General features: G+C 43.4%; 1 protein-coding gene across 3 annotated transcripts; it reads right to left on the bottom strand.

Annotated features, from left to right (window-relative positions):
• Positions 1–465: 465 nt before the first annotated feature.
• Positions 466–27,862, bottom strand: TOP3B (DNA topoisomerase III beta). Of its 3 annotated transcripts, XM_048821593.2 has the most exons (19): positions 27,743–27,862; positions 26,555–26,681; positions 26,213–26,376; positions 25,247–25,378; positions 24,070–24,176; positions 14,334–14,408; positions 13,198–13,394; positions 12,554–12,710; positions 11,286–11,399; positions 9,769–9,859; positions 9,265–9,419; positions 8,895–9,000; positions 8,212–8,358; positions 7,301–7,474; positions 6,282–6,410; positions 5,638–5,787; positions 4,378–4,478; positions 3,579–3,780; positions 466–988 (listed from the first exon to the last, which is right to left on the bottom strand). In XM_048821593.2, exons 3-19 carry the CDS (start codon positions 26,280–26,282, stop codon positions 507–509), a joined length of 2,589 nt encoding a protein of 862 aa, XP_048677550.1. In that variant the 5' UTR covers positions 26,283–26,376; positions 26,555–26,681; positions 27,743–27,862; the 3' UTR covers positions 466–506. The 3 variants fall into 3 exon arrangements, with proteins under 3 accessions (XP_048677550.1, XP_048677551.1, XP_048677552.1); XM_048821594.2 differs by lacking the exon at positions 26,555–26,681 and having other exon boundaries at positions 27,743–27,851; XM_048821595.2 differs by lacking the exons at positions 26,213–26,376; positions 26,555–26,681; positions 27,743–27,862 and adding an exon at positions 24,500–24,682 and having other exon boundaries at positions 25,247–25,383.

The following is a 27,862-nucleotide window of genomic DNA, read 5'->3' as shown; positions in this document are numbered from 1 at the left end:
AATTTAACAGCCGATCACCATTCCTCATTTATAAAGACCCATCCTTAAAAGACACAAATGATCCTCATTTTCAAAGCCTCATCTTAAGGTTGCAAAAATGGGACAATGATCTTAATCAGCTCTTGTAGCTCTGACAAAAGCTACTAGAGAATGATACAAAGGGAGAGTTTAAGTCTCTTTTTCTGCCACGTACAGGTAGTTCTTATTGGTAAGTTTCCTGTATTTTCCTCCTTCCCCTCCATGCACTGTGCCCAGATAAATGAACTCCAGTTCAAATTTTAAAGGATTCAGAAGCATGTAGTTGGTCAGGACTGGTCACCTAGGGGCATTTTTTAGCATTTGCATTTGTGTGAACAACAACAATTAAGGTTGTACAAAGATCCAAACTGTTTTACTTTTCTAAAAAAGACAAAATGTAAATGATCAGTGATGTTTTTAAAATGCACTGAGAAGAAAACAACAACATTTTATACAAGGTTTAATTTTTAATAGATGTTGTGTGAGCATTATACAAAGTATGCAGCCAGAGCTGCCATTTTGTCCTTGGGTCTCTTTGGGTTGGGTCTCCCTCCAGGTCTTCTGCCCTTTCCTCTTCCTCGACCCTGCCTTTTCCCCTGTCCTCCACGGTGCATAGGGTGCCTCGTGGCTGCGTGCTTAAGCTCCACCAGGTCCTGGAACACAGGGTCACAGAAGACACAGCCTGAATGCTGTGTCTCGTCACCAGGGAGGGGAGACTTAGCTTTATTAAAATCCACATCCACAAGGGCTGCATCACATGACTCGCAGGTCTCTGGCGACACTCGCACCTTGTGGGCATTCTCAAAGAAATGCACGATCACATTGCATTTGTTGCAGGCCATCTTCCACTTGGGACCTGACGTGGGATCTAGCACCAGAACCCCATTCTCGCATTCCACACACTGCCCGATTCCAAGCATGCTAAGCGAGTGCTGGCATGTTGGATGAGTACACTCGTTGCAGCCCATCCCTAGGGAAGAGAGTAAAACCACATCATCAGAAACTTTGTGTTCTATTTTTGCATTTTGCAGGAAATGTGATGTAGGATTTAAACAGAGCTAAATGTACTCTATATACCCTGACAGTCCTACGCACAATACAGTGGGTTAAGAATGGAGTCTCAGGCTTAACTCAGTCTTCTCAGCCCAGAAGTCTAACTGTGGAAACAAGGAGAATTCACTAGTTCTGGAGTAAGACACTCTTCCCCCCGCAGCTTAATAAAAAATAATCACCCAGTGATATAAAATTGGGTCCAAGACTTAAATAGGTAAGACCCCATTCCGATCAACCCATTAATATTCTGATGTTTGCTGTGGAACTACTCCATGGAAGTCAAGAGTGGAGCTTACAGTATCAGTGAATCATAGCTAAGGTGGAGCTGAAGTAGGACATGCAAAGCTCTTGCTCTGCACTGCCGCCGTGATTGCTCTGAAGAGTTCTCAGTGTCAATGTACAATGAAGAGTAATGGAGAAATTTAGAATGAAAATACACTATGTCCCACTGAAAACAGATTTATGATGTCCACTTGTTGTCCCACATGGAGACTGTAAGCGGTTTGGAGCAGGGAACCACCTTTTATTGTGTGTGTGTTGTATTACCGTAGCACAATGGAGCCCTGATCCACAACCGAGGCCTCTAAGTGCTACCTTAATAAGAACAAGAATTGTGATAATAAAAAACTGGCGTTTTAGCTAGAAGTCAGTCTCATCTCGGTACCCAGGCTAAATACACCTCCGACCCCTTCTTGTCTCTCGAGTGCACTCCTCTTTCAGGTATTAGGCTTTGAGCCACCACTTTGCCTGTGTTAAAAAAAATAAATAAATAAAAATCACACGATTCCCGCCCTCTCAGACCTGTCCCTGGGCTGCAGTCTCTTGTGTGCTAACCATGACTACCTCTGCAAGACTGACTCAGATTCAGTACCTGCAGATCCCTTTCCTCCAGGAGCTATAAATAATGGTATCTAGTGACCAGAGGGCCCTCTCAAAGAAAAGCATGGTTTATTTAGAACCAAAGCATTTCAAAGAAAAAGATCTTAAGATGCTGACCAAATCTAAACACGCCTGTCTTTCCCTTAAATTTACCATTCCCTTGAAGCCAGGGAAGGCCCCAGTTGTTTCAAACAATCCTCCAGAACTGTCAGTCTGTGTTCTCCAGGGACAGCTCATTGACAACTCCCTTCCTCTCCAGAGGATCTTTTATCTACAGCCATTTCGTTTCCTTCTTGCCTGCTTTTACAATAGTCTCCTATTAAGCTAGGCCAATACATTCTTATGGGACGGCCCAGTAACCCAATATAACTACACAGTGATTATCTCACTGATCAGATCACACACCGAATTCATAAAATTATTACACAGCAGCTCCACGTAGGCCACAATGAGATCAATGAAACTTAGCCTATTAGTTTGAAAGTTATCCTAATCGGAATGCTCAATAAGATGCATTGCATATATTGAGTGTTATGAAGGATACCCTGCATGTGCAGAGAGGCTGCTTTCTAATTTATTTTGATTTATAAAAGCAGCTGTAGTTGTCCATCCAATTCTCAGAGTACCCACTTTATAAACTGAAAAATAATACATTCCTGCAAATGACAGTAAAGGAGTTTTCATATTAAAAAACATCCCACTCCACATTACGGGTGTTAGAAAAATGCTGTTTTTAATATAACTGGACAAATATGAGACTGCTAAATATGATATTTTTCAAATAAATTATTCATTTTGGGGAACTTTGACAAATATTTTGCCAACGCAGACGAACTTGGTGAAATTTTTCAAAGTAAAATGGTCAAAAATAACTTTTTTTTTTTAACATTAGAGTTGAGCTAATAATGAACAAATTTTAAAAAGCTAGTGAATAAAAAGAATTTTAAAATTAGTTAATCCCCGATTTTCCCTGCCTTTAACTCAGCTTTACCAGCTCTAGCAAGTACCTTCTCTCAGCCTAAAGGAAATTCACAGCAAGTTTCAAGATTAGTTCAGATGTTAAAATCAATCCCTGTAGACAGGGATTTATCAAGGAAATCCTGTTAGATTCTTAAATTCAGGAACAGCTAGAAACGTGACTGAAAAAAAATAGTACCTTCCTACTCAACAGATCTGTTCCTGTTTATCTTTAAGTCATAGCCATTTACCTCACTGATGAACAATTTTGAAGAATTCCTTTTAGCACAGAAGAGCCAATAAAGTTGTGGAAGAACAAACTGGTTTCTACTATTCCTCATTCCTCATTAACTGAACTAAGATCCAACTGCAGAACCTTTGTTAGTGGTGATGAAGGGGCAGAGAGAAAGCCCCAGCTTGTTTTTAGGAACTTGGTTAGAAAAACCACTTTTTCAGTTCTAAACTCTGCATATTTGATATGGAGCCTTTGGGAGGCAACAGTTCTAGACACTTACGATTTGGTTTTGAAGTTATTTAGCTGAACAGAATTTTAACGTTCGTACCACTGACTGGGAATCTACTAAAAATGCCCCACAAAAGACCAAACAAATAATTGATTTTAGAATTGTTACAATGTGGTTGATCATTCCATATCTCAATGGAAGCTCTACCTTTTTTCATGTCCCTGAAGGGTGGATGGTTGTAACAGTATGGACATAGTGGGTAGCTCTTTCCTCTGGATCCGGAAGACCACAGCACCAGCTCAAAGTCATCCAGGGGGCAACGCAGCTCTTTGTAGAGTTTGATGGTGCCATTCTGGGGAAGGCTGTATGTTTCATCACAGTGAGAACAGTGCAGACGGCTTGGCTTGGCCTGGAAATAGAATAAGAATCTCCAAATAAGCTACAAGAAAAGGAGTACTAGTGGCACCTTAGAGACTAACCAATTTATTTGAGCATAAGCTTTGGTGAGCTACAGCTCCGGGGACTGCTACTGGCCTCACACTGTCCACAGGCTGTGCCTTGATCAGAAGGACTTGGGCCCCCGAGAGCGGCACCGGGGAGGGAGTCTTCTGTACGCCACATTTCCCGCACCCCATTAAGTGAGCTGTAGCTCACGAAAGCTCATGCTCAAATAAATTGGTTAGTCTCTAAGGTGCCACAAGTACTCCTTTTCTTTTTGCGAATACAGACGAACACTGCTGCTACTCTGAAACCTGCAAATAAGCTACAGCTCTGATCCACTTTGTAAGGTTCAAAACCTCCAGTAACGCAACTGTTATTGCCACCTGGCCTGCTCCACGGGGAGAACCCCCTTTGGGCCTTTTGAGAAGCTCTATTACGTTTTACAGGGAGGCATCTGAGACAAGATACAGATGAACCCAAATGTATTAAGGCAAAAGATATTTTTAACCATTGATCTTCAGCAAGTAACTTTTGAAGTACAAACACAATCTCTAGGTTACCTTACCTGGATGTACTTCATAAAACGATGGCATTTGCCACAGCGAGAAAGAGGTTTGCCTGTGGCAGCTAATGGTGAAAAAGACACTTCCATCAATTCATCCATACCTGCAGAAAAGAAATTGCATAGGTTTTGGAACCCTACTGCTACCTTTTTCATAGTGAAAGTCACCCATCTCTCTGCACATAAAATCTGAGAAAAAGAGTCTGCTGGGCCAGAAGCAGACAAAATATTTAGTGATAAACATGTTATATCTGTGCACTCTGTTTGCAAAACAAATATATGTACTATAAAAACTTTCTAAAAGAGCTGTAATAAGCATGCATAAGACACAATATATTTCAGCCAGTTTTAGTGTTTTGCTTCTTAATACCTACCACCATGCAACCAGGTTACAGATTTCAAGTGCGACTTTGTGTATGCTGTTGTGATGGGGTGCATTCAGTCTTAGCAGCTCCCAGCTGGGGGCCCCGCTGTCCAACTATACGCCACCCCAAGAAGCAAGTTTGTCTACAGAGGCTTCTCCAAAGAGGCTATTTTGGAAACCACAGAGACCTTGGAGGCTTGAAGGGCTAGTAACAGCCAATCAGGACCCTGCTGGCCCAGATAAAAAGGAGCTTGTCTGACCTTAGCAGTTCAGTTTCTGGCTAGGAATAGGACCAGAGGGGCAAGGCAGGTTACTCCTCTCCAGCCAAATGAATGTAAGGAATAGCCACAGTTTGTTTTCTGGGTGCATTTTGCAAAGCTGGGTTTGCAGGGAGAAAGGGGACTTAGAACCTTAACCCTGAGATAAAAGTGAAGCTAAAGGGCCCAGGAAAGAAGCAGCAAATAACAGAATTGAGAAGTACATGGCTGTTGTTTATAGGGTTCTTGGGTTGGAACCCAGAGCAGTGGGTGGTCCTGGGTTCCCAACCAGCCACAGGTAAAGTGGCATAAATCCCAAGAAACGTCTGGAACTTGTTTGGGAGCCTGAATAAAGGGCTGAATTTAAAGGGCCCAGAGCTGGGGCTGAAGACCTTAGGCAAGGGCAGACAGACTGTTTGTTTATTGGACTCTAATACCCTGGAAGGGGTTCATTTGGACTTGGTGACACTACACCCTGACACTCAGAGGCACTCCAGAATGAGTGCCCTGTTAACAGATGTTCATTCAAGTTCTCTGTGTACCTAGTCCCTTGAAAGGTCTCCTGAAGAATTATGAATTCTCTCAACTCCTTACCAACAATTAGCCAGATTTTGGAGAACTTCAGGTGTGAAGGAGCCTTACCTGCAATAGAATCAACAAAGTAGTGAAACTTCCTTTTGAAGATATCAAGGGTGTGCTCCAGAACCTGCTGATAGTTTGCTTTCCCTTGAGCTATCAAGTTGAGTTGCTTCTCTACTGCACTGCGGATTGTAGGAAGCACCAGCTCGGCATCTAACAAAGTCAGAAAGACAATGGGGAAGCAGCTATTAAACAAGAAAGGAGATTGGCAGACAACAGGGTGGGAGCGGGGGCAGTGAAACTGACCATCCACAAAGAGCTCTCAAATGAGCAAAGAAAGCAAACTGAAAAAAGGACAAATTTTTAGTGATAATGCTAGGGGTTTGCAGTAGCTTTTTAAGGTCTGCTACCTGATTTCTTCTCTATAAATCCTCCTGTCCCTAGAGATGCAGTCACTGTGCTTTTCCCTCTTCCCCAGGGGGGTGAAAAAGAGGCTGTCTCCAGACATCACTGCAGCTCAACATGTGATGGGGAGGGGGGGGGGGACGACAAACTGTGCACAGCCTAAATCCTATACTTCTGCAACAAGAATGAGCTCTACAGTCCGGGGTAGTGAATGATCCTTAAAATCCTGTGGTGTCCAGAGTTGGCCAGGAACATAGTTAAATGAGAAGAAAATGACAGAAAATAAAACAGCAGCAACTGACCTATTTTGTAGTAACCATGAACCAGAACAATGCCAAGGTTTGTAGGTTTTAATCTGCGACCACTCTCCACTGTGACATAGTTCCGCTGGCAGATATTGTTAATGTGAACTGGGATACTTGCATCAGTTCCTGTCACACACAAACACAACATCCTTCTTGAACACAAATTACAACTTTACATGCAATATTCTATTCTCTCTTCCCCTTTCCTGGTTTGTAAGTCAGACACTAACTCTCTCTCATGCCTTAGGCAAAGGCTAACATCCAGTTCTCCCCACTTTTCCACATCATTCTCCATTTCTCAGCTACTTCTTCCCTTTTTGCTTAAAAATTCATATGTTCTTTTCAAATCTACAGGAAAGACTTTTCAGTTACAAGAAATCTGCAACACGTACTTTGTTTTTAACTCTTCTGCTGCTTCCAGGGAGACTGCTATTATGGCAACAGCTCTCTCATTCTATGTTGTCAGCATATATATATATACACACACACACACACACACAATATGAATGAAACTCCACTAGAATAAGGAGGATAACTAGGCCTTTTCAGCAGTGTGCAGTTCACTGTACTTAGGAAACAGTTTAGATAAAAAAATAAATATTATAATGCTGAAATGTACATGCTACATTAAGATACCAGAGCCAACATGTACAAAGCATGCTGTAAAGGCAGGAAGTCAGTCCCTGGATGGAGCGAGCACATACAATCTCTGGTTAATTGAGGAGTAACACTGATGGGGTTATGCAAGGAATATTGTTTGGTGCTCTTTGGACATAAGAGTAGTAGACATGAAATGAGAGGAGGATAGGAGAGAAGGAGGGAGAAATGTGCGGACAAATTCTTGAAGGCCACCTAAAAGATGCCAACGACTTTGATTTGAGAGGAAACATAAGCCATCACTGAACATATTTACAGGAACACTAATAGGCCATTTCTGACAGAGAAACTTCAGAAGAGCAACTCCTTGCCCTCTGGGAGGAGTATTACAACATCATGTAAAGGAGACACGTTCCTACCAATGCCATGTTTCTCCATCAGAGTGATGAGTTCTGCTTCAGTCAGGTAATCAGGAGGATTGGTTTGTTTCTCCAGCAGTTTTACTTCACTGACTGGGAAAACATCTCCCTTCTCACAGTTGGGGAGGCTCTCCTCCAACGGGATGCTTTGCCAGGGCATAATCTCAGTGAACCCTGTAAATAAAAATAAATGGAAACTGAACCGTTCCACAACTTCCTAATTCTTTCTAATTCTAACTGGAGCTGTACTACACAAGTCAAGGCTGAGAAGCTGACTTAATGGCAGTTTGCACTGCCACACAGAAGATCATGGATACCAGACTAAGACGAGGCCAGAAGCATTAAGGAAATAACACAATGAACCTCTAGAAGGAGTTGCTTCCACCACCCAACATCAACCCCTCTGTGCTGATTCTGGAATGCTGTTGGCAGGCCCCAAAAGTTAGCCCTTCTTGGCTAGAAATAGAATGGCATGAGATCAAACTTCAAAGGAGCAAGAAGGGTTTTTTAAAATACCAAGTGTGATTAGGCAAAATTAGCACAAAGCCTTAAATTATTTCCTTTTAGTACCAACAATAAGTTTGCCTTAGCAAATATAAATAAAAGACTGAAGAGCATACAATCTGAAACAGATCAAGTCTCCTCCTGCATGCAGGGGCAGCGCTTTTTAGCATGTTGTGGGCACAACTGGAACAGAAATCCTAAAATGGGTCACACTGGGAAATCCAAGTGTGGGGATGAGAGCAAGAGTTGGTGGTGGTTGTTTTTTTTAATATTGCAAAAAAATGCTTTAAATTCCCCCACTCTCAAAGCCCTTGCTTTTATTTTAATTTCTCTTCAAATTTTTATTTGGGGGTAGAGGGAGAAGAAAGTCATAACTAACCAAACAGTTTTTCCCATGTTTTCCTTACCTGGTGAAATAACCATCTTTCCTACACAGGTAAAATGTTCAGGGCCAATAATAAAAGAAATGGTGGTTTGGAGATATTTGCAATCAGCGCAGACAGTGGCAATGAAATGTCTAGTGATATATTCATACAATCGCCATCCATCACCACCTGAAGACATACAACACCTTGTTACTCACATAAAACCAATTTATGTTGAACTATAGAATACTTGTTTAAAAAAAAGTTTGCTATAAAAACTTTACAGGAAAAACTGGCACTTAAAGTAAAACAAAATCTAAAAGTTCACCTATTTTCTCTTTTAAATCCACTCTGTCGAGCTTTGGTATTACAACGTACATGGATTGCCTACTGATCTTAAAGGTACTGTAATATACAGGCACAAGAATGGTCTTTCATCTTTAGCTCTGAACTTGCTTGCCATTATGAGTTTAAGTCAATTTTCAACATTAATATAATGTATTTTTCTGTAAATTAATCTACTGTTCCTCATACTTCTATTTCAGCTTTTCAGGAGTTCCGGTGCAGTCACTAACTTTACTTTTTTTTTTGTTTATATACCAGAAAAGGGTCAGTGACTCAGTTTTTTCTGAAAATACCAGCTGGGGTTTCCAAACCAGCTCCAAGACCTCAGGTACCCAACCTTCTTGCAAATGGCTGTTTTTTATAGTAAGAGTTGTGTGTACCTAGTTCTGCTTCTGTTGCAGCTCTCATTGGAGTAATTGGAGGATGGTCTCCTGCATCATGGCCTTTCCTTGGACGATTAACACCTTCTGACAGCAATGCCTTTACCTACACAAAATGAAAAGGAGAAAGCAGAAACAAGTTGATAACACATCCAGTCTCTACAGACTAATGTGCTTTTCAGATCAAATCCATAAGATCACAAACCACAGAAAATACAGTTACAAATTTGTATACTGACTACTGAGGTCTACAGACCACTAAGAGATGCTTGTGCTATTTGAGAGCATGGATTTCTTGATACCGTTTTCCCTAGACCACTGGCCAAGAAAGAACTTGTAAAGCATTTCAAATTTTGCTTCATACACTTACTGTTTCTGCCCAGTAAGGGTTATTAGTCTGCTGTCTCAAAGGTTCTTTCAAGTCAAAGTTTTCTGGATAGTGGGTTGTTTCTGTTCGAGGGTAGCTAATATAACCCTGAGTATAAAGTCGTTCTGCTATTTGCATAGTATGTTGTGGACCCATTCCTAGAAGAAAAAAAATAATCAGAGCTATGCAGAAGATTAATCTCTGCCATAGCAAACATTTCCCCATGACAGGTCTTAAATGCACTACTATGATGTGTGTATTTTCTACAAAAGCATTTCATGACCAGAATCTGCTACTTTACCCTACACTTCACTGCTGACAAATTCTCTAAAATTATAACACAATGATCTTATATTACATTGTAGCTAGTAATCACTTGCCTGCATTGCTAACAATGTGTTCTAAATGTGCTTCCTTTATTTCATGAGACAAGTCAGAACCCAACACGTTTTCTCTTGAGAACAGTTTTAAAACTGAAACGTTTATATCTCCACATTATCTACATACCCAAAGCAGCGCTGGCAACTCGTAACATTTCTACTGTGTTCAGCGCCAGTGGTCTCTGCTTTGCTTTCTCCTTCTTACTCACAGATTCTACCTTAAAAAACAGAACAGCATTTCCCCAGTAAGTTCTGATCGTGTTTATTTCATGGTACTAGCATGAGTTTCATAGTTCGTCTAAGAGCACTACACAGGCTTGTAGTATCTATTTTGTTTTATGCTCTGTGTCCCCCAAGTCCCAAAATATTTCTTATTTCAAGGAACTTTGATTGGTGGAAGTTTTAGTAAAGGTTGAAAACCTGGCCCTAAGGTGTCTTTGTGCTAGAGGCCAGTTTAGCCCCAAGGTTAGGGGATGGAGAGAGGTATCTTACTGACATCTTTACTACCCACTCCCTCAGCTGCATGTCACTTCAATCAGCTGATGATTCAGTCCTTAATCCAAGTATAGTATCAGTTCTAACTATAATCCACATTTTTAAAGGCTTCATCTACATTCTTGGAACACCTTGCTGGGTTTAAGCACATAAATCCAAATATATCGTCAAACTAGTACTGTATAGAATGGAATTGGCAGTTAATTGGCTATACAGACCGTACCATACTATGTATGTATGACTTCTGGTTTTAGGTTTTACCAATAAAAACCCACTATACTAAAAAAACAAAAAAAAACCCAACCAAAAACCTCCAGGTATTTTTCCGAAAAATACCAGAAATTATTACTTGTATCTAAGGGCTTGTCTACGCAGTAATGTGAACTACTGGGGTGTGATTTCTTAAATGCATTGATTGGTTTGTGTAGGCTCTGCTGGTGCACATGAAAGGTTCCCGGGTGCTTTAACGTAGTGCCGTTTGAAACGGTACTCTGTTAAAGCATACTAGGAAAGATTTACAAAGAGACTACTCTTTACAGTATATACAAACAGAAAGCCTGGAAAACCCCTATTTTTGGACAACTATGTAAAATTTAAAAATTGCTAAAAACAACCCCCCCAAAACAGAAGCCCTAACCTTACACACGACCAAGCGTTTCACTACAGGAATTTTGTCATATAAGTAATTCAATTCTGATTTATAAAGCAGCTCTTGGGAAATAAATCTATTCAGCAAGGACAAAGCAGTACTTCTCAGGTTTAGTAATACAGACTTCTTCTCTAAGGGAAGCCACCTTCCACCATGAGTGATGCCAACTCCCAAAGTCAACATTATTATTTGTATTATCGAGCGCCTAGGTGTCCCATCCATGGATGAGGACCCCACTGTGCTAGGTGCCATTGGAAAGGGCCTTCCACTAAGAAGACTACATGCCTGTAACATTAAAATGACGTGACCCACAATCATAACTCTTCTACCTTTCATTCTGCATGCACACTAAATGGAGCTAAACCAAGACAAAAACGACATTTTATTGAATACCTTTTCTATTTCAGAATTAAAAGTACTATATAGCTATCTATATATATAAAACTTAGTACTTAAGCCATAGGATATATGGCTTTACTTGTACTTACTACTGTTCTTACCTTTGCTTCTCTTGCCATCTTGGTTATGTTTAGGAACATTTGAGCAATCTCCCGATCGAACACCCTAACTCTATCCCACTCCAAAGTGAGAGAGCTTTCTTTTTCATGGTTCACCTACAGGGAAAAAAAAAAATAAAAATCTAAATGTTTTGTATTTAAGTACAGCTGACACACTCAAGCATTAACAACTTCCAGGCACAGTCTAAAGCCTCCTTTTGCATGGACTTCTGAGAAAAATGTGGATTCTTAGGGCCAGGGTTGTAGATGGCCTAGCTGGAGTTTCAAGGTCTGGTTAATAAGTTTCATCGTTCTTGCAGAGTAGCCAAATAACTGAAATATTGAACAACAGATTTAAAGTTCCTTAGTGATTGTGGGTGTTTTAAATTACATGGGATAGGCAGCAGATAAATCAAAATAGTTTGTTAATATAGATAACTATTCCATTTGTAATTATCTTAGACAGAGATGACTAATACAATTCAGGTTTAAAATCCTGATCATAAAAATAAGTATCAACCTGCACCATCCGGGTAAGGATGCTAATAAACTTAGGCTCTCGGAGAACAGAAATCAACATTTGATGTTGACATTCAGGAGAAGCATATCATGCAGGACTGGAAACAAGGAAACAAGAACTGACACATTAGCTTTCATCATAGCAGTCTATTAGCTTTTTATAATCCTGCTACTACTTTTTAAAGAAGTCAATGTACACACAAACACAACTTTTTGGTTAGTTCTCAGAGCTTCAGCACCAGCAAGGCTAGCGAAACTGGTGTGCGCTACCAAAGTATTCAGAGGACTCACCTGGCAATTAGTATACCATGTGTTACACTTGCTTCAAAGCTCCCAGGCTCAGCACTGTGTGTTTGGCAGGCTAATTAAATCATGTATTGACTACAACTAGAAAACCAGTGCAGGGGCTTACTTACCTGAAGCAACCCATTTTGAGTAATCATTCTGGCTGAATCTAAGTTTAGACTGCTAGGATTCAAGAAGGCTGATAAACTGTGCATATAATCACAGTAAATTAAAGCTGACATCTTTGAATCTGTACCATGAAGAGTGATCACATGCATATAAAATTAATAAAAATCCATCAGTTCTTTACACTGTAAATTATAGGCAATCTGAATTCTAGAGAGCTGTCACAAATATATAAGTTAATACATAGAGACAAAAATAAAAATGAATTTTACTGATAAAATGTGCACTAAATTTCACATATACAAACAAAACAGACAACTATGAATGGCATAAAAAGTTACCTTGGCTTGCAGTACCCAATAAGTTTCAGGTTTGAAAGACTGGATTTTATCATGTCTTTCTACACAGAATCCAAGTGTCGGGGTCTGACATGGCCCAAAGGAGATGAGTGAGCTGTCTAAATTGCCATATTTCCCCTGAAAATATTTAGTCTGAAACCTAAGGAAAAAATGACAAAATTGTTTAAAATTTTTTGCATGTTAATAAATTCTATTCCCTTCAAAGGGTAAATTTTCATAAACTTACATGGATACATATCAATGTAACGACACACAGAGCTTAGAATATTTTTTCAAGAGTGACCAAAATCTTTAATAGTCAATGTAATAAATAAATAAATAAATAAATAAATAATCCTTCCACATAGGATCCTGCTACCTCTTGAAGAGACTGGGAAGGGAGACTGATATAGAAGTCAGGGTATACAACATTTTTAGAGCCTGGTTCAGGAAGACTCCTTAGCTAGAGAACATATATATCAGAACTGCAATGGACAATCAGTGGCTCTCTTTCATAAGAACGGAAAGAACAAATTTCACAAAAAAGTTAAAATTAAAAATAAAATTAGGGTTACGGTTTTAATTAAAAAAAATTATATGTATAAACTAGGTAAACAACGATCAGCACAAGAACAATCCTCTGTTACCTTGTAAATGCGCAGCCAATTCTCAGATCCAGCTCCTGGCGGGCATCCACTGACAAAGCCTCATTTCGATTGGGTTCTCCCAGGGAGTTCATAGCATTGCAGATGTCTGTGTCGGTAATGGAACTGAACTTTGCTCTGTAAACTGTCTTTTCAGTGCCACGAGGTTTATTCATAACAGGAAGAACAGCATCAAGAACCTAATGGAAATAGAAGCATGTGTTAACAATCATAGGAGGCAAGAGTTTTCGTGTCTGTGCATCTCTCTAACAAAGATTACACAGAATAATAGCCAATATCTTACCACTTTCTTCCCACCAATGAGATTTCATGCTTTTCCATTAACACGCTGGCAAGAGCAGTATTGCTCATATATACATTAGAAACACGTTAAGGAATAAGCACATCATAAGCACTTATTTACTAGACACCGGCAGCTAGTGAAAGTGAAGAACTATTTCTAGACAAGTGCAAAAAAGAAGTACCCATGGGATTTTGTTTGGCAGAGTTCACAGTATCACCCTGCAAAAGTTTGCCAGCTTCAATCTGAACCAGCCTTTTAAGGCCTCAAAGACAAGTCAGTCATTATGACAGGGCTAAATAAAGCTGCAGATGAACACAATTTTATTAAATAAAACAGCAAAATCCACTAATGTAGTGTTAATCGCAGCTGCAGGATAGGTACAGAAGTAAGGCTGTACAAAGTGACACATTATATCCTTTTGTGGAAAAATTGTTAATTTTAATTCTATACCTATTGTGTACCAAATCCAACTCTCTTGTGCACTTTAAGGTAGCCTCTACAAGCTAAAATTTCTACCTTCCCAATTAACAGAGCACTGTGGTGGCCAAGTTTTTACAAAGACAATAGAACAACTATTCCAGCTGTGAGATGTAGAAGGACCTTCACCACAGATAAACAAAAGCTACAAGACTGATTTATGGTTTTCAACTAGTGCCCTAGATGTTGAAAATCCATGAGTTATTCACCAAGTTATTCCATGCCTTAAAAATCTACTAGTTTAATTTGTGTAGCCTTTAGTACATATCCACAAACTAGTAAAATGCCTGGTAACACAATGTATAGTAAAACCTACATATGTTATGGTTTTATAATAAAATAGTAATGAAAATCTTACCTCAAAACAGATGTTTTCCCCCTCCTTATCACAATCCAACCATAAAACAATGTAGTCACAGCCTCTTCCTTCCACCTATAAAAGAAATTAAAGCTTTCCAACAATTGAAAAGCAACTTCCTTCTGCTCATAACTCTTTCAATGTGAATATATTTATCTTCTGCACTTGTGAATTCAAATACCAAACTAGAGATGAAACAGGGACTTTATTTGGGGGAAGGGCTGCAATAGAGGGGAAGGAGTATAGCATGGAACTGGGAGCCAAGAAACCTGGGACCATATTCTCCACCTTCCTTCCTTCCTCCCTCCCCTTTTTCAAAAAAATCCACCTGAAAAAATCCAACTTGTTCTGTGAATCAATATAGTTATAATGAACACACACTGGTGTATGATTGTACCGTACCTTTAAACTAGAAAAATCTCAGAGCAAAGAACTACTATTTATTTGGGATCTCTCAATGACTCTACACCTCAACAGCTTCATTGCATCTGGATTCTATTCCTGGATCTGCCACAGATAGCACGGATAACCTTGGGCTAGTCCTTTAACCTTCCTGTTTCCACATCTTTAAAACTGGGATACTACTATCTTATCTCACAAGGAAGTCATAACGCTTAATTCATCATTTGAAAATACACTCAATCCTCAGAAGGATAGAAATGCAAATTGTTATTATAGGATTTCCAAAAAGTATTATTTTGTAAAAGGAACCACCCCCCACACTGCACATTCAGCAATACAGCTACCTTCTGGAGACTGCATCGGTGAGGAGTGATAACTAAAGGACATAACTAGTTTTAATAAACAGCTCACTTTCCAGGGCTTATGTGCGCTACAAGCAAAGTGAATTGTGAAATGAATGAATTGTGTGCTTGTTGTGCCTATTGTAAAAAGTGACACATTAAGGGTCAAATTCCAATGGCAATGGCAAAACTGAATTCAGTGGGGCAAGGATTTAGCACTAACCAAACAGCCACTTAACAATAAAAGAGAAGGCCTGGTGGATTAACAAAGAGCTGCCTCCTGTAGTGAGGAAAACTGAGCCCTGGTCTACACTACGAGTATAAGTTAGATTTAGCAGTGTTAGATAGGTTTAGCCCTGCACACCACACTATGAAGCCATTTTTTCTTTAAGGGCTCTTAAAACCGGTTTCTGTACTCCTCCCCAACGAGTGGATTAGCGCTGAAATCGACCTCACTGGGTTGAATTTGGGGTAGTGTGGACGCAATTCGATGGTATTGGCCTCCAGGAGCTATCCCAGAGTTCTTCATTGTGACCGCTCTGGACAGCACTCTCAACTCAGATGCACTGGCCAGGTAGACAGGAAAAGCCCCACAAACTTTTGAATTTCACTTCCTATTTGGCCAGCATGGTGAGCTGATCAGCACAGGTGACCATGCAGTCCCAGAATCACAAAAGAGCTCCAGCGTGGACCGAATGGGAGGTACTGGATCTGATCGCTGTATGGGGAGATGAATCCATGCTATCAGAACTCCGTTCCAAAAGACAAAATGCCAAAATATTTGAAAAAAAATCTCCAAGGGCATGAAGGACAGAGGCTATAACAGGGATCTGCAGCAGTGCCGCGTGAAACTTAAGGAGCTCAGGCAAGCCTACTAAAGAACCAGGGAGGCAAATGGCTGCCCTAAGTCAGAGCCCCAGACATGTCACTTCTATGATGAGCTGCATGCCATTCTAGGGGGTGCCCCTAGAACTACCCAAGCCCTGTGCGTGGACTCCGTCAATGGACTCTCACGCAACAGGGATGCGGATTTCGGGGAAGAGGAAGAGGAGGAGGTTGAAGAACAGCAAGCAAGTGGAGAAACCGTTTTCCCCAACAGCCAGGAACTGTTTCTCACCCTGGATCTAAGTACCCTCCCAACCCACTGAAGGCGGGCTCCTGGACCTAGAAGGTGGAGAAGGGACCTCTGGTGAGTGTACCTTTGTAAATATAATACACGGTTTAAAAGCAAGCGTGTTTAATGATTAATTTGCCCTGAAGACTTGGGATGCATTCGCGGCCAGTACAGCTACTGGAAAAGTCTGTTAACGTGTGTGGGGATGGAGCGGAAATCCTCCAGAGACATCTCAATGAAACTCTCCTGGATGTACTCCCAAAACCTTTGCAAAAGGTTTCTGGGGAGGGCAGCCTTAATCCATCCTCCATGGTAGGACATTTTACCACGGCAGGCCAGCAGCATGTAGTCTGGAATCATTGCGTAACAAAGCATGGCAATGTATGGTCCCGGTGTTTGCTGGCATTCAAGCAACATCCATTCTTTATCTCTCTGTGTTATGCTCAGGAGAGTGATATCATTCACGGTCACCTGGCTGAAATAGGGGAATTTTATTAAGGGGACCTTCAGAGGTGGCCGTTCCTGCTGGGCTGTTTGCCTGTGGCTGAACAGAAATCATCCCCGTTGCTACCCACGTGGTGGGGGGAGGGGTGAAGCCATCATCCCAGAGAATTGTGTATGTGTGTGTGTGTGTGTGTGTGTGGGTGGGGGGGGTGTTAGTTCGGTTTGTGCTGCACGTTAACCCGAAAAACCGCAGCCCCTCCTTTTTTCAATGGCCAACCCATTTTAAAGGGCCAATCCAATGGGTGCTTGGTATGTGAAATGAGTGTGCTGCTGTTTGAAACCATTCCCACATGTTAGGAAGGTTAAAGAAGCCAAAAGACTGGCTTACTATGTCTGTCTGCAAGCCGAATTCTGTTGCCTGCCGGCCCTGTGTGTGAGACCTCTCACACCAAACCAGCAGGCCCTCGATATAAGAGGCAAAATGCGACCTTGTAAAGAAACCACACGTGCTATGTAATGTTAACAGTTTGGTTCACCATGAAAGAGTCTACCCATTGTTCTCTAAAGTGTCTCTTTTTAAAAGACTAATCTCCCTTTTTCCCCCTCCCACAGCTGCAAATGTTTCAATACTCCCCCTATTGTCTCCGTCCCAGAGGCTATCAAAGATTAAAAGCCGAAAAAAAACGCACTCATGATTAAATGTTCTCTGAGCTCATGCAGGCCTCCCACGCTGGAAGAGCCCAGCACAATGCGTTGAGGGAGACAACATCAGAGTCCAGGAAAGCACAAAATGAACGCAAGGACAAGAGGGACGAGCGAGAGGAGAGGAGGGATGAGTGAGAGAAGGAGGCGGCAGGATGCAATGTTGAGGCTACTGGACGATCAAACTGATATTCTCCGGCATATGGCTGAGGTGCAGGAAAGGCAGCAGGAGCACAGACCGCCGCTGCAGCCCCTGTGTAACCAACCACCCTCCTCCCCAAGTTCCATAGCCTCCTCGCCCAGACGCCCAAGAATGCAGTGCGGGGGCCTCCAGCCACCCAACCACTCCACCCCACAGGACTGCCCAAGCAACAGAAAGCTGACATTCAATAAGTTTTGAAGTGCAGTGTGGCCTTGTCCTTCCGTCCTCCCCCACCCCATCCGGTGCTTCCCTCCTCCCCCACCCCCCCAAGGCTACCTTGGCAGTTATCCTCCCTTTGTTTGACAAATTAATAAAGAATGCATGAATTTGAAACAACGACTTTATTGCCTCTGCAAGCAGTGATCAAATGGGGGGAAGAGGGGGTGCTTAGTTTACAGGAAAGTATCTCACAGATATTGTGGAGCGTGCAGCAAGCAGTAATAACAATGGGAATATTGGTTTCACTGAGGTCTAACCAAGTCAGTAAACTGCGCCAGCACGCGTTTAAACATCCAAATGCACATTCTACCACCATTCTGCACTTGCTCAGCCTATAGTTGAACAGCTCCTGACTACTGTCCAGGGTGCCTGTGTACGGCTTCCTGAGCCATGGCATTAAGGGGTAGGCTTAATACCCAAGGATAACTATAGGCATTTCAACATCCCCAACGGTTATTTTCTGGTCTGGAAAGTAAGTCCCTTGCAGCAGCCATTCCCACAGATCAGAGTTCCAAAGATACAAGCGTCATGTACCTTTCTTGGCCATCCCACGTTGATGTTGGTGTAACGTCCCTTGTGATCCACCAGTGCTTGCAGCACCATTGAAAAGTACCCCTTTCGGTTTATGTACTGGCTGCCTTGGTGGTCCGGTCCCAAGATAGGGATATGCGTTCCGTCTTTCGCCCCACCACAGTTAGGGAATCCCATTGCAGCAAAGCCATCCACTATGACCTGCACATTTCCCAGAGTCACTACCCTTGATAGCAGTAGCTTAGTGATCGCGTTGGTTACTTGCATCACAGCAGCCCCCACAGTAGAGTTGCCCACTCCAAATTGATTCCTGACTGACTGGTAGCTGTCTGGCATTGCAAGCTTCCAGAGGGCTATCGCCACTTGCTTGTGAACTGTGAGGGCTGCTCTCATCTTGGTATTCTTGCGCTTCAGGGCAGGGGAAAGCAAGTCACAAAGTTCCATGAAAGTTCCTTTATGCATACAAAAGTTTCGCAGCCATTGGGAATTGTCCCAGACCTGCAACACTACCTCCCACCACTCTGTGCTTGTTTCCCGGGCCCAGAATCGGCGTTCCACGGCATGAGCCTGCCCCATTGCACCAGGATGGCCAAACTGCCGGGACCTGTACTTTGAGAGGTGTCCATATCCTCATCACTCTCCTCACCATGCTGCAGTCGCCTCCTCGCCTGCTTTTGCGAGTTCTGGTTCTGCATATACTGCATGATAATGTGCGTGGTGTTTAGAGCTGTCACAAGTGCCACGGTGATCTGAGCAGGCTCCACGCTTGCCGTGGTATGGCGTGAGCAGGAGAGCAGAGTGGCAGTGGAAGCGGCAGGTGGATGACGATGCTGACAGCAATATGACGCCCGCACGGAAAAGGGCATGAAACAATTGTCGCCCGTTGCTTTCACGGAGGGAGGGAGGGAAGGGTAGGCTGGCAGCAGACGGTGCTGCTAGCTGGGAGAGCTATCCCTCTGCCAATATTCCAGGCAGGACTGAATCTCCATTAGGTCATTCTCTTCAAGTTTTGTCTGAGTCACTCCCATTTATGTGCAGGCGCCCCCTACAGACCTCACGGAGGTCCGCCAGGAGCACCCACGTCTGCCCAGGCGCCCCGACCAACCTGACCAAGGCCGTCCAGAGCACCCAGGAGACGATGAGGACGGCTACCAGTAGTACTGCACTGTCTGCTGCCACAAAGCAATGAGCTGCTGCTGTGTAGCAATGCAGTCCCATGTCTGCCAGCACCCACGAGACGTACGGCGACGGTGAGCTAGGCAGGCTCCATGCTTGTGGTGGTATGGCATCTGCATGGGTAACCCATGAAAAAAGGCGCGAAACGATTGTCTGCCGTTGCTTTCATGGAGGGAGGGAGGAAATGGGGGCCTGACGATATATACCCAGAACCACCAGCGACAATGTTTTTTGCCCGATCAGGCATTGGGATCTCAACCCAGAATTCCAATGGGCGGCGGAGACTGCGGGAACTGTGGGATAACTACCCACAGTGCAACGCTCCGGAAGTGGACGCTAGCCTCGGTACTGTGGACGTACTCCGCCGACTTAATGATCTTAATGGTTTTAAGTGGGGACACACACAACCGACTGTATAAAATCGTTTTCTAAAAATTCGACTTCTATGAATTCAACCTGATTTTGTAGTGTAGACATACCCTGGCTATGGCTACGCTACAGCTTATGTCAGTATAAGTTATGTTGCTTAAGGGCATGAATAAGCCACCCCCCTTAGCGACCTAAGTTACACCAATCTAAGCACCAGTGTGGACAGTGCTGTCAGTGGCAGAGCTTCTTCTGCCAACAAAGCTACTGCTGCTTGCAGTGGCTGGAATAGTTAAGTCCACTGGAGAGCTTTCTCCCATTGGCTTAGAACAGGGATCTCAAACTCAAATCACCATGCGGACTAGTACATTGGCCCGAGTGCCGCATCACTGACACCTTTTCATACAAAGTTACAAAAGCCCCCTCCTCTGCCTCAGGCCCCGCCCCTACTCCACCCCTTCCATGAGGCCCCGCCTCTGCCCCACCTCTTCCCCGCCCCCATTTCAACCCCTTCCCCAAAGTCCCTGCCCCAACTCTGCCCCTATTCCAACCCCTTCCCCAAATCCCCAGCCCCACCTCTTCTCCACCTCCTCCCTGAGTGCGCCATGTCCCCGCTCCTCCCCCCTGGAAAGTCCTAAGCACCGCCAAACAGCTGTTTGGCGGCGGGAAGCGCTGGGAGGTAGGCGGAGGAGTGGGGACGTGGCGTGCTTGGGCGGGGCGGTGAGGAGCAGAGGGGGAGTCGGTGCCTACGACAGGCCGCAGGAAATAGCTCCGCGTGTTTGAGACCCCTGGCTTAGAGCATCTGCCCTAGCAGCGCTACAGCGATGTATCTGAATCAGCTGTGCTGTTGTAAGCCCTACAGTGTAGCCATAGCCCCAGAGTTGGGAGCACACTCCTCTACCTCTTCCCAGATGGTATTCGAGCACACTGAAAGGCACGACTCCCAAGATATGGGATGTGGCGAAGACGGTGTGACAGTCAGGGTCTAGACACCCCAAGTGGAAGACAGGGAGTCTGAATCTCAAAGAATAAGCAACTGAATCAACTGGTTGTATACAATGTTATTGTGAATAAAAATACGTCAAGTAAGGTCTTTTATGAAAGCTTGTAATGTTCTAGACTTGATGGTCACCACGAGATCTATATATCATTCATAACCATAATCTGTATACATAACTTGTGGAGAAAGTTGTAATTGTAACTACAGTGCACTACAGCACCACCTCCTACCAGTGTGGTGAGGCAATCACACAGGGAGAGAACCTCCCAGGGCAGGCTCCAAGCACCTAGCATTATCCAGCCAGGAAGAGACAACAGTAGACCACTAAAGTTAATGGGAAAACCCTGAAACAACTTCAAACTGAAAAGAAACCCCCAGTCTGAGACACCCCCCCCACATCCCCTGTATAACCATGAATTACCATCGTCTGAGAAAAAGGAAAAAAAGACTACAAAGCATTTGAAGTGAAGGCTATCCAGAAACTGAAGGGAAGCATCTAAGCGAGGTGCTGTCTATGAAGCAATGGATCCCCTCTAGGACAGAGGGCATGCTGGGAAACTGTTTAGAGGAAACAGATAACTTGGATTAGGAAAAGGGAATTTAACCAATACTGTACAGAAGTGTAAAGCCGGAGATTGTTTATTTTCTGTGTAACTTGTATGCATTTGCTTTTCCTTATTATTTCATCTTTGAATCTATGATTTTTCTATTAAATAATTTTTTTGTTTATTTCTACCTCAAGCAGATTGTGTGGAGGATATGTGCCAAAGTGAACTGAGAATTGGGAGCAGGTTTCACACCTTCTGGGTGATAAACCAGCAGGGAAAAGTCCAAGTGTCAGGTAGTGAAGAACTCGAGAAGACATTTGGGGGTACTCAGGATCAGAAGGGATTGTTGAGGTCACCCTGCACAAAGTAATTAGGCTGTGGGAAGCCAGGGTGGGATTATGCTTGTAGGCTGACTACTGGTGTCAGAGTGCTGAACCATAACAGCATAGCATTAAGACATCCAAATTTAAAATGCAGGGGGTGAAAGAGACCATTATTGGTCTGGGTGATCTCCCAAGTGTTACAGATGGCTACAATTCAAGTAGTAACATATTTCAGACTTTGAGAAACCACCTGCTTTTCTGGGGACAGAGTTGGAGAACATGTTACAGTGTTGTAAAGGACATGGTACCCTTCTAAAATCCAAAAGGAGAAGGAAATGGTTGGGGGTAGACAGATTCAGTTCCCACTATTAAAATGAAGCATTGTAGAACCTCACTAGTTCACACTAATGGCCAGGAGACAAAGATATGGAATTTTGTTAATTAACTGGCAGCGAACAGCAGAAAAACAAGGGTAATGCATCACAAAATGCTGTTTTAATTTTTTATTCTTCGCATTAGTAAATCTTCTGTAGAAGATTTGGAAAAAAAAATAGCTCTCTGCTATTAAATCTTTGCTGACATGGAGGACAAACTGTGACTTTAGCAATAACTCTAGGGTGTAAGGATTAGCACGTTTCTATTTCAATCGGTTTAATAAATAAGGGGAGAAAACAAAAATATTAAAGAAAAAAGAGCACCCTGAGTCAAAACATTTACAGTTCAAGCCTCAACCCCCCGAACTTTAAGATAATTAGCGGTGGGAAAAACATCTTTCATTGCCAAAGGATGAAAACGATGCAAATGGCCCTCTAGAAATGAGGATGAGGAGGAACATGAAAGATGGGACTGGTAGTCTCTGGAATAAAAGTGTATGGGAATTAGCAGCAGTGGCCTTGGATTCATAGATTACAGGGCAAGAAGGGACCACTGCGGCCATCTAGTCCAGAGGTTTTCAAACTTTTTTTCTAGCTGAAGAGAATTGTTGATACCTAAGACCCAATGGAGTTGGGGCAGGTGGTTGGGGTGCAGGAGTGGGTCAGGGCTCTGGGCTGTGAGGTTTGGGGTGCAGGAGGGCGTTCTGGGTTTGGGGGGCTCAGGGGTGGGGCAGGAGTGTGGGATTGGGGTGCTGGCTTACCTTGGGCGGCTCCTGATCAGCAGCGCAGCAGGAGTGCTAAGGCAGGCTTCCTGACTGTCCTGGCACTGCGGACCTCGCTACGCAGGTCTGGTTCCTAGGCAGAGGTGCACAAGCGGCTCAGCACAGCTCTCGCCCCCAGACACTGCCCCCGCAGCTCCCGGCTAATGGGAGTGCGGAGCCAGTGCTCGGGGCAGGGGCAGCGCACAGAGCCCTGTGGCTCCACTGCCTAGGAGCCAGACCTGTTGCTGGCTGCTTCTGGGGCACAGTGCAGTGTCAGAACAGGTAGGGACTAGCCTGCCTTAGCCGGGCAGCATCACCGACAGGACTTTTAATGGCCTGGTCGGCAGTGCTGACCAGAGCCGCCATAACATTCTGTGACCCATTACTGGGTCGCGATCTGCAGTTTGAAAACCACTGATCTAGTCTGACCTCCTGTATAACACAGGCCATAAAACTTCCCAAAACTATTTCTTACAGTATATATCTTTTATAAAAACTTCCAATCTTGATTTAAAAATTGTCACAATGGAGAATCCATCATGAACTTTGGTAAACTGTTCCTATGACCAATTACCCTCACTGTTAAAAAATGTACACCTTATTTCCAGTCTGAATTTATCTAGGTTCAACTTCCAGACAATGGATCATGTTATACCTTTATCTGCTAGACTGAAGAGCCCATTGTTAAATATTTGTTCCCAATATAGGTACTTATAGACTGTAATCAAGTCACCCCTTAACTTTCTCATTGATAAGCTAAATAGATTGAGCTCCCTGAATCTAGCACTACAAGACACGTTTTCTAATCCCTTAATCAGGCTTGTGGCTCTCCTCTGAACCCTCTCCCATTTAGCAACATCCTTCTTTAACTGTGGACACCACAACTGGATACAGTATTCCAGCAGCAATTGCACTAGGGCTAAATAAAGAAGCAAGATAACAAGGGAATCTCAAGCAGGAGTAGAGAGGTTATGTACGCAAGGATTGCATTTGCCCTTGAGGCCACAGCATTACATGGGAGCTCATGTCGAGCTGATTATGCACGGCGATCCCCAAATCTTTTTCAGATTCACTGTTTCCCAGGATAGACTCCTCACATCGTGGATGTAAGGCCTATGTTCTTTGTTCCTAGATGCATACATTTAGTCATGCTTGTAGTCAGAGAGAACACTAACCATTTAATTCCACCCCCCACAAAAAAACCAACTTTAAAATACATCTCATAAAGAGTACCTGTAAAAATTTCACCATAGTCAATTTGGGGTTAGCTTCTTTCTTTTCTGTAGGGGCTTTGCTAAAAAGTTCTGCTGGATCCACTTTGTCCCAATTGTTATATTTTCCTGAAATGGGAAAGAGTAGTATCGGGCGTTCAAAATACCTTAAATGAAACACTTATTGTACAAACACATGGCTTCAAAGTGTATCATAGCATGCTGTCTTCAGAAATGGCATTCTTTAGGGAAGTTCAGTCCTTCATACTCCTCCACCAGGTACCATAATGACCTCCAACTTTGATTTATATTAAGATCAGTAATATTTTAAAAGGGACATCAACTAATAACACATTTCTAAGGGAAATTTGTTTTGTAACACATTGCTATAACTGAAAGATTAGAGGGAGGAGAAAAAAGGCTATTTTTCTCTATTTCCGCAATTTACTCACTTTGAGCATTTAACAGTCCTTTATGCATAGACAATTTCATTGTTTCTCCTATATAGTCAGTTGGGTCCCATTAGCTTGTTTCATCTTCCATATCTCATAGTCATTGTTGATTGTAATTTCTAGCACTAACATGGTGCTGTACATCTTCAAAGCACTGTGCAAACTATTTAATCCTCATAACACCTGTGAGGTAGTTAAGTATTATCTTCATTTTACAGATGAAAAAACAGTTGTCAAATGACAATCCCAATGTCACAGAGTGAGTCAGTGATAGAGAGAACATTAGAAACCAAGGAGTTCCTAGTTTCCAGTCATGTACTTAAGCCACTACACAATGCCTTGAATATTCCATAACACATTAGACAGTGCCCTTTTAATAATATTTTACGTTTATAAAGTACCTTCCATTCAAGAATCTCAGTGTGTTTTACAAACTTGAGCAAATTTAGCCTCTCATCTCCCCATTTACAGATTAAAATAATGGAGGCACAGAGAAGGTAAGCGACTTGCCCTAGATCACACACAGTCTGTTGCAGTGTCAGGCATGAAACCTAGAGCTTCCGACTCTAGTCCCATGTCTTAACCCGAAGGCTATCCTTCCTTTCACCCTCCTTTCTCTTATCCAATTTTCACTGCAGCACTTACTCGGATTTTACTGTCAGAGTTAACTGTGCAGCTATTTAAAAAACAACAACAACACTGGTGCAAAAACTGCTCAAATTCAAACAGACGACAGACAGACACTACCTATGAAATCCAGAGTCATCACATGACCACACACAGATGTCATTTTGAAGTGGACACTCTGCCCTATGAATGATCCAGTGTACTCATGTACAGAGCATGCTCCATTCAGCCCTTTATGGGAGGACATGTTTCCTGTTACAATAAAAATAATAATTATTAACAAGCACTAAAATACTGAAAGTAATCTTGTTTCTTGCATCATGAAATTCACTCTTCCCTCTGTATCTCAATTCAGATTTCCCTGAAACCCTTTTCCACTCTCTAAACAAGTTTCTCTCCTGCCAACTCCCACCCTTTGGGCCTTTATTAACACCCTTCTGTTTAACATACCCCAAACTTCCTTCCTCTCCTCTTTCAAAAATTCCTTCTGATAGCTCAACTTGTCCTGGGGATCAAGATAAGTATAATGAACACACTCTTCTCTATATATGATCTGTACTGTACCAGCTCATACCTTTAAGGCAGAAAAGCCTCAGAGCAAAGGATCTGCTATTTATTTGGCATCTCTCAACAACAGTACATCTCTATGTACAGTAAAAATACTACATTAAATAACAAAAGCAGACTCCTGTAACAGAGGCTGCTACTTTATTTTTCAATTTTATGGTTGTCTGAGGTTACGAGAAAATGGAATGATATAGAAGAGCTCTATAACAACCTTTTAAATTCTGAGTGCCATGCTGCTTCCTCATGATCAGCTGTCTGCAGCTGGCAGCCAAGATTAACATTGGGAGGTGACAGCTGCCCAACAGCATCCAAGTTAGCTGTCCAGGGTTTTTTTTAGCTCCCAACTTCCCTGAAGTCTAGTAGTCTTTGTAACGTGCAGCGATTAGTAAACTGCTTCACTTCGAAGCAAAGCCATACGCTTATATGTTCTAATGGATTTAGTCCCTACAATACAAATATACTGTTTGTCAGAAAGACAAACAAAAAAGGCTGAAGAGATTAGCACATTTTCCATCTTACCTCTTGAGAGGATCTTGGCTATAGACTGAGCCAGAGAAGGCTTCTCTGCAACCATAAACACGGTCTTCATTTTCAGTTGAGGAATTCAAAGGGCTTCAGGCCTTAATCATGGGATTTTAGCCTAGCATAAACGATAGTTTGTTCTCACTGTGTTATCCTTCAATCTAAAAACAAACAAACAAACAAACTAAAACACAACAGTTCTAAATTAAATGAAAGCATTTGTGGAAAAAATGCTATACAAAAATGTGCCAACAATACACATTTTTCTGTTCCTAATTATTTTCAAATAGCTATTCCTTTACTCTAGGATTGTCTTTAGGTACTCCTCTGGTTACTTACCAGTGGTATCAGCATTTCTATTAACATGCAGAGGTTTATAGCTTGACTAAGAATTCACTCCAGGATGAAAGCTGCCATAGTTTTCCAACCAGGAACTCCTCTGGGGGCTACAGACACTTTTAAATGACTGGAGAAAATAGAAATTTCCATTTTCAGAAGCCTACTTTAAAATTCTGTGATTTTTTTTTCACCCATCAAATACAGCTCTCCAGCATGGATGTCCATAATGGGAACTAGCTTTCTTAAACACTGTTTTTTCAAGTCCAAAACAAACTAAGTAGTTCTCTCATTCCCCATCCTCCTCTCCCATGTTATCTAAACCAGTGGGTCTCAACCAGGGGTCCAGGGCCCCTTCAGGAAGCCTCAAACAGGTTTCAGGGGGTCCACCAAGCAGGGCCAGTGTTAGATTCACTGGGACCTGGTGCAAAAAGCTGAAGCCCCGCTACCTGGGGCTGAAGCCCAGGGTCCTGACCCCTGCCACCCAGGACAGAAGCCAAGGCCTGAACAACTTAGCTTAGTGCAGGCCCCAGGCGGCATCGGGCCCCAGGCAATTGCACGACTTGTTCCTCCCAAATGCAGGCCCTGATTTTTCTATGCAGAAAGCCAGTAGCACAGGTGGGTTGTGGAGTTTGTACAGCATGTTGGGGGGGGGGGGGGAGGGGCTCAGAAAGAAAAAAGGTTGAGAACCCCTGATCTAAGCCACAATCCGCCCCCCCCGGCTCTGGGTTCCTCTCGTCCGAACCTCCTGAGCCACGCCGGGATTTTCACGACGCTGATTCCACAGGAAACCGATTTCACTTAATCGTAAAGCGACTGGGAGGCTCGCAGTCCCCGGAGGGCAGCGGAGGCGGCTATCGCACCGCCGTGGTGACACCAGCGCTCACGGCCGCGGTCACCTGGGCCCCGGGGTCGCCACGGGCCCGATCCCGCCGCCGAGATGCCGCACAGGGAGCGCCGGGCCCGGCCCGATCTCACCGCAGGAGCGGGGCCCCCCGCCCGGGCTACGCTCCCAACCTGCTCGGCCCAGCAGCGCCCGGCCGCTCCCGCGGAGACACCCTGACAAGGCGAAGGGTCCCTGTGCCCCGGTCCCGGCTGCGGCGCTCGACGGGCCGAGTCCCGCCGGGGCGGTACCGGGGTCGCCCCGCCAGCCCCTGACCCAGAAGGCGCCCCCCGTAGCGGCGCGCTCACCGGCCCCACAGCCGCCGTACGCCGCCATGGACACCGCATCCACCGCCGGGTCACACGGCGCCGGAAGCCGCGGGGCGCTGGCACTGACACCTCCCCCTCCGAGACGGAGAGAGAGAGAGA

Source organism: Caretta caretta, chromosome 15 (genome assembly GCF_965140235.1).
Source record: "Caretta caretta isolate rCarCar2 chromosome 15, rCarCar1.hap1, whole genome shotgun sequence".
Lineage (NCBI taxonomy): Eukaryota > Metazoa > Chordata > Testudines > Cheloniidae > Caretta > Caretta caretta.
Note: the sequence above shows the minus strand (reverse complement) of the source record. Positions and strands in the feature narration are given on the sequence as shown.

What these genes read in the sequence shown, in the direction of transcription:
- TOP3B (XM_048821593.2), bottom strand. Translation starts at nt 26,282, where the DNA reads ATGAAGACCGTGTTTATGGTTGCAGAGAAGCCTTCTCTGGCTCAGTCT. An exon ending in ATTGGCTGCGCATTTACAAG is followed by an intron (nt 12,711 to 13,197) that starts GTAACAGAGGAT and finishes TTTTTTCCTTAG; the next exon opens with GTTTCAGACTAAATATTTTC. An exon ending in TCATGGTTACTACAAAATAG is followed by an intron (nt 5,788 to 6,281) that starts GTCAGTTGCTGC and finishes TGACTTTGTTAG; the next exon opens with ATGCCGAGCTGGTGCTTCCT.